Source organism: Nymphaea colorata, chromosome 1 (assembly GCF_008831285.2).
Source record: "Nymphaea colorata isolate Beijing-Zhang1983 chromosome 1, ASM883128v2, whole genome shotgun sequence".
NCBI lineage: Eukaryota > Viridiplantae > Streptophyta > Magnoliopsida > Nymphaeales > Nymphaeaceae > Nymphaea > Nymphaea colorata.
Window position 1 is genome coordinate 39,521,936 of NC_045138.2, and position 13,588 is coordinate 39,535,523.

A 13,588-nucleotide genomic window follows, 5' to 3' on the forward strand; every position below is an offset into this window, starting at 1 on the left:
AGAGATGAAATGCTAAAATCGTTCTTTTGCTTTCTTCTTTTAAGGCAATCTAGGTGTAGAGATCATGCGACAGAAGATTCTCACTCACAGTTGAACCTTGAGGAAGAAGAGATATAAAGGAAGTTGTCAAATGTTGAGTTGTCGGTGTCTAATCTTGTTGCTCTACATGTTCTCTAAACAATGATAAAAGTTACGTATACTTATTTTTTAGCGTTTGAACAACATTTTGATTAATAACTTTATACATAAAGTTATTTTTCTAAACTTAAAAGTATCAAGTACTTCCAATTAAGTCAGATGAAACAAATGTAGCGTCCACTTCGCTTAGGCCAATTCAAAGTCCTTCTCATGCTTGCATGGGCAGCATACTACGTTATAATAATAGGTTTAGCAGCTTCTGGGCGTCACGAAGTGAAAAAAGTTGGCAAGTTTTGGCAGAGATCATGTTTGATAATGCGATGAGGAGATATTTTTTGATGGTGGGAATCAAACAGGAGCCTTCTCGGAAGCAGCAATTGAAGAACGTCAGTCAGTGTACCTCCCTGACCGCTCGCTCGCCGGCGCCAATTAAATTTTTCTCAGGCCGACAATCAGGTCCGTTCCTACTGTTTGACAAAAATGATGAGCAATTAAAGAATACGTGACGAAGCCAAGATGCGGATATGGAGCGTGTTTGAGAGGTGAAGGATGTGCTGAGCTACCCCCTGGAAGGCGACTTCGCCGGAAATGGCGGACAAATCTGATGACGGCAGAGAAAAGTAAGCGTCGCAAACAACAAGAGCTATTTTGAGATATCTTTAATCTCATTCACCTAGAAGAATAATTGATTTTTCTTCCACTCTAAGGTGTGTTTGAAAGTTTGCGAACTGAGTGCTTGGGACACCTTGTCTAGGACGCCCTATTCGTCTTCATATCCTAAAATTTATTGTTGTACTAAAGACTGCCATGGAAATAAAGGTAGAAAAAATCAAAAGGAGAGTACGACAGATACGCCCAACAGTAGCACATTTAATTTTTAAGTTGTACTTCCGAGGAGCATCTCAAAATGACTCCATCCACCTCCACCAATGTGTTCTTCAGGCATTCATGGCGGACGCTGAGAAGCTGAATGTGGAACATCCATAAACATTGTTTCCTGGTAGTCGACACTTTGTCACAGCGTTCCATTGGATCCGATCAATTTGCATATCCAAGTCCCCTCACATGTTCCTCTTTAACTTTTCAGTAACTCTCGAGTCACTGACTCAGCTAAATCAGTTGTTAATCTGCCAAAATTATTGCAAACAATGTTCAAAAAATTGAAGAAGAATGTTTGAAAAATAATTACATGTAACAAAATTATAAAAACTAAGTTATATATATATATATATATATATTCTCTGTAACTGAGATTTCTGGCTCTGTCAGTGGGGTGCAGTTGCTGCACAGATTCGTGACGTTTAGTAAAATATTAGATGAACAATGTTACTGAACTGATTATCCAACTGGTATTTTTTTTTCATAAGGATAAAGACAGCAAAGTTTATTGAAGAGGAAAGGATCTACTGTTTGCCAACAGGAATCGTTTGCTTCTGTAAATCCACGCAGAAACTTAATAGGGAAAATGCACTAAAGTAGATTGTTAAGGAATTGAACTTGCACCATTTTCTTGGGAAAACCAATCCCTTGGGCAGACTCGCAGAGTTCATATCATTTCACAAGAAAGGGCATTCCCATGCCTCGAAGGCCGAACCCTTGGGTATTGACTTCGTTAGGCCTGAAGTAATGAGAAAACATTTTCCTAGGATTGGATTTTGACAGGGATGTCAATTGATTGACGAAATAGATTTTTAAAAAATCGGATATTGTAAAAAAATTTATCATCTGATTCAGCTTTATATTTAAAAGTTAAATTCATATTTGATTGTGAACGTAGAAGTCGTATTTGGATCGGATTCAGATTTTGAATTTCAAATTCAGACTATGGTATAGACGTTTCGTCATTAGCATTTGAACCATAGTAATATGTGAACTTCCAATGCCCTAATAATGCTGACCAACCTAGATGCTGATGTTGGCCAATGAAATGGCTTTTCTTGAACCCTAAGTTATACTTATCTTGTTATGACGTTTACGTTGAATTTTATAAATAAATCCTAACAACTGAAGTACCGAGTGTATTTTCCTTGGCTTAAATTTTTTATCGTTAAACATTGCGTAAAAAAAGGGACAATCTGAATTCTGTTCACAATCTTATCTCCCTACCTAATCGACAAGTATGTTATTTCCCGTTGCTTACTTTGACAAAAAAAGGTGAAGAGAAGCTTATCATATAAAACAGAGGACGCTAGTAGCCATACGTTTGGGGCACGCCGTGTTTGCTGGGAACAAGTGCATCGCATCATGAGGCCGTAGGAAATTGGTGTTTTGCCCACCGGAAGGGGAACATCTGATGTTAGAAAGGGGCCGAATACATGTCCGGCCTCGAACACATGAGCTCCTACCTTCTGCGGCAGTTTCATATGAAATCCCTTTCTTCTAGAAGACGTTGATTGGCGTCAATTGTAAGCAAGATAAAACAAAGATCCTGAGAAAGGATTTTGATGTTTAAATTTGGATTTTCCCCATTAAAGCTCTCTCACATAAAAGCTGAGTCGCTGAGGTCCACATTTTTTTTCTTCAATGTGCTGATCAACTCAACCTGGAAATACAGTCGTTTTCCTGTCAAATTTTCTATTTCGATCACAACATGTATACAGCAAACTAGTCCTACTAGGTGAAGTCAGCAACTGCATGAGGTTCTAGGTAATAATTGTAACATAAATTTGTTTGGTTTCTTGAGACCAACTTCAACCCTCTATGTATAACGAGCTTTAGAAGCAAAAGGCAATATTGTCTACGCCTATTTCGGCTGAATTTTTTTGGCGGATGGACAGATGCATTTCAACCCATATGGGGAACTTTATGTATACACTTGTATTAGAAAATAATTAACAGCCTGAATTGGCATATTTGAATTGCTATGATACTATAGCCAATAGCCAATTCAAGAGTGCCACAACACGTATTGCTTTTGGTTTTCTAAAAATAATTAAAAACTTTCTAGTTAATCATTTTATACCTTTTCTATTTGTTCAAAAAAAAAAAAATTGTAGATTAACAACAACTTATGTTGAATCACTGAATTGGATAAAGGACTGTTAAGCTCGGAACCAATGTTTGTAAGAAACGCTCGATATCAGAACGTATCATTCCCTTTGGAATACGATACAGGGCATGTTTATATATTTTATATTTTTCCAAAATTAATTTAGAATATATTACATTCACTTTTAAAATTTAAAAATAATTGAAAACTAGGGCAATACTGGCCGACACATATGCATCAACCCGATAAAAAAATACCTATGAGCAAACCATACCGTCCAGATGTTATTTACAACGCTGCTCACGATAAAATTATGCCGGATTCTGAGTGCAGTTGGCAGCCGCGGAAAGACCCTTGATCTCAGCTGGCCAGACTTTAATTTCCGATTAGTTATATTGAAAGGTCATGAATAGCTCGCTCCAAGCCCAAACCTGTATATGTATTAGTCAAAAAATAGTAAGTCAAGGGCTTTGCCCCTCTTTCTGTAAGGGTTTAAATGTCGGTTTTCCTTCTACATTGGGGAAAAGGGGGAAAAGAAAAAGCTTCCGTATTTTCTTTTTACAGAGACTGAAGCAGGAGATAAGCAGAGAAAATGACAAGCCAAAATAGTAGAACAGAAGAAGTATAAAGCAAAAGACAATGCCCAAAGGTGTAGCAGAAGCTCACTCAGGATGATGGGCAAAATAAGGGATCTTCCCGCTTCTGATATATCTCAAACAACTGCTTGGAGTAACGCATAGCCAGTTCTCGGCAGTACTCAACCCCCTCAGGCTTGTGCCTCTCCAATTCTTTTGCAGACTTCTTCAGTGGACCAAATGGATCGCCGTCAGTCAGAAATTCTGCTAGTTCAGATCCCCTGATAAAAGATCCCACAGTAAGAAGGTAGACCAACAAGACAAATTATTACAACTAAATGAGAAAATTTCCATCATATTTACAGGGAAGAATAATATGGGTGAAGGAAGAGATTGGTTCAAGTTCCATGAAAAACCAAAAACATTTCCAATAGCGATTAGTAGAACTAATTCAAGAGAAATGGAATTGACATTACAAAAGAGAAGTGGCTAAAGGGTCTAACGAGTCGATGACCAAGAAAAGGCTTGGACGGATCAATAAACAAGAGAAGGAAGAGTACGTTATGAAAGAATGAAGAAGAAAAGAAATGGATAAATGGGATGTTCTCCAATATCTTTCTTAAAAGCCAAGAACATCAATAGTTTTCAAACGTTCAACAACTAAACTAGCTTCCACTTAACGAAGAGGTTGCAGAAATACAAGACTGAAGTTGTAGCAAATTTGCAATCAAAATGCTGGACTAGCATTTAATTAACAATAGTCAATCTTGAGCAATAATTAAAAACACGACTCAAGGAGAGCGAAGAGAAAAGATATAGAACATATTGTTCCAACACATGAAGTCATTTGCTTCACATTTCTGTAAAAACTCAAGTTCCTGATTTTGTAACATGAAAAGAGAACTAGCAGAAAAGATATACAAGATATTGTTCATGAATTCTTTTGCTTCATACTTCCGTGAAAACTCAAATTCCTGAGTCTGTAACATGAAAATAGAGCAAACAGAAAAGACATACAAGATACTGCCCGAACACATCAACATTTTAACTTAAAACTAGAGATCCTGATTTCGTTATAACTTCAACAGTATTGATTTCTTGTTCTGGTTCATATGAAAAAAATACATAGATGCTGCCTGAATTTTTTCAACCAAATGAACAAAATGAGCACAAAATTTTCATGACAGTAAGTCCAAAAGACATATGCACATTGGCTACCAAAAGAGAAAAACACATTGCTCTGTACCCACATGGAAATATATGGATAACATAATAGTAATTCTTCAGTAGCATTTCACGACCACATCTGCTTGTTCTGCCTGTTTTAGAGAAAACCACAGCACAGAGACACCACTCGGATCTAAGGGATAACAATAACAACAGAACACCACGCAGAATAATTTCACAAATCTGTACTCGCAAGTCCCCAAGTAAATAAGCCTGTGCATGGGTGTCATAGTCCTTAATTCTTGCTGGGAATGTCCCTCAACAAACAACATATGATTATAGGAAAGCACGCTGCTCCATGATAGGGAGACAGAGGATGCAGTCATACTGTGTCTTGTCTCCATAGAATTTAGCATCGTACTCTTCGAACCCTTGTGCATCCCATTGTGATCACTTCAAAATACTTGATTATTTGGGAAGCAGAAAACAAAATAGCAAGCAACGTGCACAACCTTTTTAGGAAGTCGCATTTTGGATCAAGTAAAACACTAATAAGATGGAGTAAATAAAGAATAAAAAATAAAGAACACAATGCAAGAAATGATAAGCCCCATCAAAAGTAAAATGAAAAGGATTTGGGATTTCCTGTGACTAGGAAATGGTTTCATGTTTGGCAATTGGGTTTCCTGATGACTTCCACATCCTAATACCTAGGAAGAGGAATTCCTACTTAGTCCAAGTGATTCTGGAGAACATGATGTGCGGTTTGCATGAATAGAATAAAAGCTCTAAGATGACATTCATCTGTTGGTAGTGATTGTTATCTATGCTTTATGCAGTGACAGCAGCTTGTTACCTCCCAGAATGCGTAAAATTGATTGTCGAGTATAGGCCTGCTTTTAGGGGATATAACTATTTGAAGAGTCTAGAGTATTTCTTAGGGCATATAACTGTTTGAAAACCTAGACCTGTTTTTTAGGGCATATAACTGTTTGAAGCAATGCACCGTGAAGTGTGTAAATGTATTTTGACCTTTAAAGCACAAATTGATCCATCAAACACCTTGTAACAACTTTAACCTTTCCCAACGAACATGAAGGGATAACACAGTTTTCTCAGGCAGATAACTGTTTGAAGAAATGCTGCCTACAGATGCCTCTCACACTTAGGCACATATTTATACAGGTAGCTTCTTGTATGTACTTTAGCCGTTCCCTGCTAATATCAGACCAGATGAAAAAGTTGGGTCCTTAACAGACATCACCTAGAGAGATCAAATTTTAAGCAAGTCTTGACAAATGAACCAATTAGCACCTCATTTTCTGAAAAAGAACCTAATGCACTGCAATAATCCTAAGAGGCTAAAGCAAAGGTTTCTCTGGTCCACGTGCTGGACAGATGCATACGTAATGCATCAAAATCCTGCCCTTCAAGTTTCATATTTCCATGTGAATTTCTTAAACTGAAAACTATGGCAAATACCATCTCACAAACCTATATCCAGGTCAAGGTTTAGTAAAACAGGTTCTAAAGTGTAATTTGTAATCCATACCTCAATGCATCAAACTTATTAAATCCCCGGCGGTTGTGATATAGTGAAGCCTTGCCTGCTTTCTCTTCAGACGTTTGCTGCCTATAAAGAGCACAAACAGCCTTCATGCAAAGCTCATCATCCCTCTGAAATGAAGCAAGCATATCAGCCTCAAATTCCCAATTTTCTGAACCTTTCTTCTTCTGGATTCTCCCTAAGATGTGGGTGAGTGAGTCCTGAGAAATGGAACCATCATCAGCTCCACAAGCTGATGAATCTGAAGAACTAGACTCAGCTTCTGATTCACCAGCCCCGTTTACGATAAATCCACCCAGACTTTCGCTTTCACTGCTCTCGATGGCATGGTTTTCATTGTGTAGATTTTCAGGAATAAATTCACCAGCAGCTCTAGATAATGTGCTCTTCACATCGTTGGCGTCACCTTCATCTGCAGGAACAACTGAAGAGATCTCTCTTGTGTCCCTCATTTTCTCTAGTTCTCGTAATAGATGAATGCGCTTTCTTGTAGGAGTCACTGGGCTTTTAAAAGTACTGATCTCTTCACTGCATCCAGCAGTATCAACCTCCATCAACAAAAGACTGGTCTGAACAGAATCTTCGTTTTGAGGAGTGTCAACTAGCCGCTGGCCATCAACAAGAGCTGCAGGATCAGCATTCAATTTACCATGCTCATTGCCTGCAAGCAGATCCACCAATAGCTTCTTTGTTCTACGCGTAGAGTTCCGGTTGTCTTCGTCCTCATCACTCTCGCCGTCACTTATAACCTTAGAAAGACGCCTTCTCTTGGGTGACAGAATACGGTCGTCCTCTTCACCCGGGCCCACATTTTTTTTCACTTCAATACTGTAATTTTTGTCATTTGAACTCATCTTTGAGGTTGTTTCTGTCAGACTGGAAGAAGTTAGTTGCGAAGTCTGCACCAAGTCACCTAGGCCACAAGTCTTTGCCGCACGACCTGTTACGCGACGGGTACCTTCACCATTATCATCCACAGCTACCACTTCAGAGAGCAGCTTTATCTTAGGAGACAGAATACGACGCTCAGTACTTGAGCTAATATTGCTATGCGAAGCAACTACTCTTGTTTCACTCGTTGGAATTTTCAAGCTCGAGTTTGGCGTTTTTTCTGTCAAATTGGTAGGAGGTCCCTGAAGGAGAGACTTCACCATATTATCGGAAGAAATATTCAGAGTACCACTCTTTCTACTGGCGCTTGTAAGCAGTGGTGCGGGTGAGGCATCCACTTCTTCGTCACTGTCACTTATATCTATGACAAGTTTGTGTGGCCCTCCTGCCACAGTAGAGTGCTTCTTGTCAATTATTAGACGGTCTATAGGGGTTTCTGCCTTGGGGACAAGGTTTGGTGCACAAGGTTGACGGTTGCTTGATCTGTCGATCTTGGCGGCAGGGCTTAGGAGGGGAGGCTGCTGATTCGTGCTGTCAACCTCGTCAAACTTCAATTCAGCTTCCCTATAATGTTTGCTCGGCTCTCTTTTCTTCCCGAGCTCCTCTAACAACCCCTTAATCTGTTCCTTCATCTTCTCCACCTCCCCATGAACCACTGGAAAATCTTCCTCCAACTTGTTGCATTTCCTCTTCCAATCCTCCAGCTCCTCCTCGACCATCCGCTTCTCGCCGTCCAACTCGGCAAACGCCCTTTCAAGTTCCCCAAATCGGACCGCCGCTTCTTCCTCCTTCTTCATCAACGTGTCGATTTCTATCCGCGCCTTCCACTCCTCTTCCCTCAGAAAGGTGCACTCCAACTCCCACTTCCCACACTCATCCTCCAACTCCCTGTTCCTCACAAAAAGACTCTGCAATTCCCGCTCGCGCTCCTTCTCCCGTCTCGCTGCCTCTTCGTTCTTTTCCTCAAGTTCCCTAATCCGCTCATCCTTCAACTTCGATTCCTCCGCAACCTTCCGTAGCTCTGCCTTCAGGGATGCTTCCTTCTTCCCCGAATCTTCCTCTCTCATCTTCAGTATATTCGCGGCCTTCTCGAAATCCGTCCTCAGGAAAGACCCCTTCAGGTAAGAAACCAACTCCCCCGCGCTGCAATTCGCCTCCGGGAAACCCTTAGTGTCGACGAACTCATCATCCATTCACTAAATTCACAACCTAGTAAACATAATTCACGCGACGGTTCTACTTCACACATCAAAAAGGAAACGCGGAAAAAGGAACCCTAACTCACAGCGCTGCACAGGACCAAGAAACCCATCCACCAGGAAACCTGACAAAGATCATCCCAGATGACCGACTGCACCTCCAGCGTCGAGCAGAAAGACAATCCACTGACAATTGTACGGAACTCGTCGGAATCCTCTCTATCCGTCCCTTTCTTCCTCTACCCTCCATCGACTCTGGACACCGAAAATGGAGAACACGCGGGAACGGCACAAAAGATGATGCCGAAGGAAGAAAGGCAGCAAGCTCGCGAGACGGAAGGTATACCGACGAACCGAGGTTGATCCTCATCTGGATTTTTCCGAATGCCATGCTTATTTGTAGGAAATTGACATGTACGTACCTCCATCATATTGTGATTTTTTCAAAGGGCAAGCCGAATATATTTATATTTTTTTAAAACATTTGCTCTCTTTATATCATTTAATATTGTAACTGTAGCACGGACATCAATCTCGTTTTAGTCAAATACGTCATTTGAAAATATGTGTATGCCGTTCTTACTCATGTTGCTCTTCTTTGTTTCCAAAGAACTTTTTGTTGGTAAATCTGAATTTTGGAAATTATTTCGAAATGCTTAAGTAAGAAACTGGAATGATATTGACAGAAAGGTAAAGTTGAATTTCTTAATGATCCATAAGATGAAATGAGTAGAGAAAAGAAAATCCCTTTCCTTTCTAAGAAAGTTTGCTGAAAAACTTCAAAACTTAATCTCACAAGATTTATTTTTTCCAACGACTTCTAAAGAGGAATTACACGTTGATTGGCCACAATTTTGCTTTGTGTACTTTTTTTTGTCATGTTTAAGAACATACCTTATGCAAATCCGGGCAAGGCCGACTTGCTTATTGATTCATGTGAAATTTATCGAGGTCGAACTTTACGCTCTGAAGGCGCCCAAGATCCAGATATGTCAAAAACTGGCTCGCTTTTTCTATTAGTTCAGAAACCCCTTTTTTTCATCGTAATCGATGATCCCACTGTCCGCAGAGATCCGTCGCCGACCGCCGTCTGGCGGCGCCCCTCGGAAACAATGTTGCCCACTTGCCTTTTGCCCCCTCTCCAAGTCTGTCTTTGACATTCTCTCGACCACCACCGTCACCCACCTCGGCACCTACCCTCCCCGCATCTATATAAGCAACAAGAAACTGACTAAACCCTAGTCCCTTTACTTTCATTCACCTATAGTTCTCAATCTTCCAGTATTTCTAATATCGACGCCAAGCATTCTGTCTAATCTCCAGTAAGTTCGATCACCTTTGCTAGAATGTCCGTCTTCTGCTTGGTTGTCCAGATTTGAATCACAATCTTAGTTCGTTTCTTGTTTCTATTCCCATTTCTTCTAGTTTGTTTCTCAAAAGGAATATGTCGGAGGTCACGCCGGAGCCCGTCTGCGCCAAGGAGGCCCTGGAGCTGCTGAACTGCGTCGCCTCCGCCTCCTACGACTCGGATCGCTGCGCCGCTCTTCTCGAGTCCCTCCGCCAATGCGTTCTTAAAAAGGCACCAATTTCCATTTTCCATGTTATCCTATTCTGATTCCTCGTCGTTGATCAATCTTTCTGCTTTTCTTTGTTGTGGTTGGCTTTTGGTTTGTCGCCTTCCGAACTGGTCTGTGTTACGCCCATGTAGTGCATCTTCTTCTTATTGAATTGCTTACCAGTTGCTTCATGCGAGCCTTTTCCAGTTACGTGCTTTGCGCAGTCCTGTGATTTTTTTTTGGTGGATTCTTTGGAATTTTTTAGCTTTACTAACAAAAGATTCTAGTGAGGAACGCTACCTATGCAGGCGTCTGAGTTGGTCGCTAAGTATGCACGCCCAATTCTTAGAAGAGCTCCAGCAAGTACCTGCTAACCAAATTTTCAAAATTCTTAAAGATATGGAGTAACATTAGTTTTTCTGCTGTCCCTTTCTCCATTCGTTTCTTTCTTCCCCACTCTTGTTTCTCTCACCTTTCGATTCTTCACCACTTTACCAAGCGATCGTTTACTTGCCACCACCACCACCCGTGGGATAATATCACCTACACCATTGATAGACGATCCATAGTTGATCAGTGAGCTATGTGAAATGCAGGAGAGTGAAGCGTAGGCAGGTCAAATTGAATGCGACAGGGTGCAGGGCTGCGTAACTGTGGTATTTCTACCAGGCCTCAGGTATTTCTACCAGGCCTCATATCTTTGTTGTGTCGCGCGATCCCCGAACCAGTTAGATGGATTTTGAGCTCGGATTTTCTCGTTTGTGCTTCTCCTTGTATATGCTTGGATGAGAAAATCTGCTCCGATTTACATTTTTTCTTTATCGTGGTTTCTTAGTTAACTGTATGGCATATGCTTACAGATCTAGTTTGTAATTGACAATATAAAGCTTTTTAACCAACTTTCATAAAATGTTGCATAACTGTGCATTTCCATTCATATATGCCATGCATACGCCACGTCACACCCATATAGATTTAGCATGTGGATAGCAGCAAGATTGAATGGGCTAGACTTTGCTATCATAGGCATATAAACAAGAAAATATGCCCCGATTCGATCGGCCATCATGGGGTGAGGTACTTCAATGTTCCATGTACAGATGTAGAGCCGTAGAGGAACATAGATTGGACTCCTAGATAAAGTTCAGCAAGTGAAATTTGGCAGTTTGGGGAATGAGTACTTGAAAAGGGAGGAGGAGAAATGAAGGAAACAGAAGTGGTTTTGTTGTGGAAACGGCAAACATATGTAATGCATATTTTTGGGAAGTTCTTTGTCTCGCATGTCGGAGACATTTGAATATTGTTTTGATAGGTGTCATCATCAAAGGGTACCAATTACCAAATAGTTGCTTTTCTCTCTTTCTGTCAAGAAAGGAAGGGTCGGATTGGTAGATTCTTCTCCTCCAGTGGGTGCACCTTCTGAATCTGATTGTTTCTTCTTCTCCTCCAGTATGTGCACGTACTAAATCTGATTAGAGTAGCATATATGTCCTGAATTTCTCTTTATTTTTGTTTAGCAGTCATTTAGAGCTAACAATATGAGGGGCTCTAGTATGGAGCTTCATGTGAGTCTTTCGAGCCTATTTTTCCTGCACCAAACACAAATTATAAGTGAACTGTGGAAAGGTTGATGGCTGAAGTGAGCTGTGGAAAGGTTAGTCAGAGGGTTGGTCGCAGGAAGATTTCATTTGTTCAGAGATTTTGTTTAATTCAACACTTTATTTTAAAAAAGAATCCTCATATGACTCAGAGTAGATTGCATTTTGGTCAGTGCACTTTTGTCTAAATTTAACATCTTATTTCAGAAAGGATCGTCATATGACAAATGATCATACTGATTTAATTTCATTGGCTGTTCTTTTATGAAGTATGCAGACCCACTTTTTTATACAGCTTATATTTTGAGAAAATCTAAGCCAGCGTTGAGTGGTTTGTAGTGGGACCATTTTCTGTTCACTCCAAATCAGCCCTTACGGATGTGTCTCACAATGCCAAGGAATGAATGTGTATTAATTGGATAAAAGAAGGATGGAGAAAATAAAAGCCTACATGAAACATATAAATTTGGATCTTCAAGGGTAAATGCTGATTTTTCTTTTTCAACAAGATGTTAAATAAAGATTTTGGAATGAAAATAGTGCTTCTAATGGGACAAATTTGTTAACAGTGAAAAGGAAAAGATTATATTTTGGATGAAAACTTTTCTGGCATGAGTTGAGCTAAAATATCTGGTTATCATTTTGTTGTTTTGGTGACCAGTGAAACAATCACTCTGCAATCATGGTGTAGAGTTTTAGTTTACAAAGGACCAATAAGGTCCGACCATCCCTGTTCATGCTTATTGAAAAATACTGAATAATGGCTCTTCATCTATGGGTTACCAAGTAATTCCACATTGAATCTAGAAGCTCTTGGGTTCCCTAATGTTTTTCATGTCAAATTATGAGAACTGTTCACTGTTCAGGATTAACTGGTTTTTTACCTGTGATATTCCTCTTAGCTAATTTGGTATACACACTTTTTGGTGGATGCACACACAATGTGTTGCATGTTACAGTCTGTGGTGCTCGAACCTGGAATTGTCTTGTCATTGGTGTGTCGCACTGAATTTTCTCTCATAGACATCAGATGTAATGTTTGAAACAAAGAAACACCAACTTGTGGCACAATACACCAACAGTGGCTTAAGACTGGGAGTGTTTGCATGAGAATTTGTTGCATGTTTTTCAGTCGTCTGGCTTCTTTCTTTTTTGAGTTCATGTTTGATAGTTTTTCTAATATTTTTGGGTAAATTAATGCAGAACGTGAAGAAGTTCTCCCTCTCTGGTCCTAATCCGCCAGCTTCAAGCGCAGATGAGAAAAAAACTCGCCCTTGAATTCTGATTACTAGGCGTCCTGTTGGATGGACAACAAAATTTTGTCACCCGCAAAAGTTTAACGAGTGATACACACTTCTGCGTTTGTTTCATTATGCATGTTTGAATAAGTAACTGTATCTGATACATTAAACGGTGTTTTCTGTGGACTTTTGACACCAGATTTTAATATACTCAGTTCGACCGAGCGATGAGAATCCTTGTGGAGAAGCTTTACGGCGAGCTGAGGCTAAGTTGCCTACGGCAGTTAACACAGAATTGTTTTTTATCTGATTTTAGCAGTAACTAGAAATGTAAAACTGCAATGTGTGAGGTTCTTGCCACTTCATCTGTGTCCTTTTGGCCTTGATCTCCTGTCCTGCATTGGGAATGGAAACGCCAATCTTATTGCTTTAAATTAATTGGCACTCTGAGGATTAATTTGGTTGTTTGTATTCTGCAAAGATGGAAAGCTCAGTGAGATGAAACAACTGGGGAAAATGAAACCAGAGATTCGTGGGCAAGCCACTTTTCAACTATATACAGTTCCCATTGAAATTAATTTGTCTTTATGCATCTATACTTCGACGCCGCAAACTTCTCTGCGTCTCCGGCTTGCTCCGATGTTCTCTTATGGATGCGTTGCATGCC

At 40.1% G+C, this 13,588-nt stretch overlaps 1 protein-coding gene and 1 long non-coding RNA gene across 3 annotated transcripts; one reads left to right on the forward strand and one right to left on the reverse strand.

Moving 5' to 3' along the window:
* Nucleotides 1–3,217: 3,217 nt before the first annotated feature.
* Nucleotides 3,218–8,857, reverse strand: LOC116262199 (uncharacterized). Of its 2 annotated transcripts, XM_031641337.2 has the most exons (3): nt 6,422–8,857; nt 3,794–3,983; nt 3,218–3,558 (listed from the first exon to the last, which is right to left on the reverse strand). In XM_031641337.2, exons 1-2 carry the CDS (start codon nt 8,518–8,520, stop codon nt 3,794–3,796), a joined length of 2,289 nt encoding a protein of 762 aa, XP_031497197.1. In that variant the 5' UTR covers nt 8,521–8,857; the 3' UTR covers nt 3,218–3,558. The 2 variants fall into 2 exon arrangements, with proteins under 2 accessions (XP_031497197.1, XP_031497205.1); XM_031641345.2 differs by lacking the exon at nt 3,218–3,558 and having other exon boundaries at nt 3,582–3,983.
* A 1,254-nt stretch (nt 8,858–10,111) lies between these two features.
* LOC116247500 (uncharacterized) lies at nt 10,112–13,281 on the forward strand. Its single transcript, XR_004170854.2, has 2 exons — nt 10,112–10,758; nt 12,884–13,281. It is a non-coding gene; the product is annotated as an uncharacterized LOC116247500 (long non-coding RNA).
* The last annotated feature ends 307 nt before the right edge of the window (nt 13,282–13,588 follow it).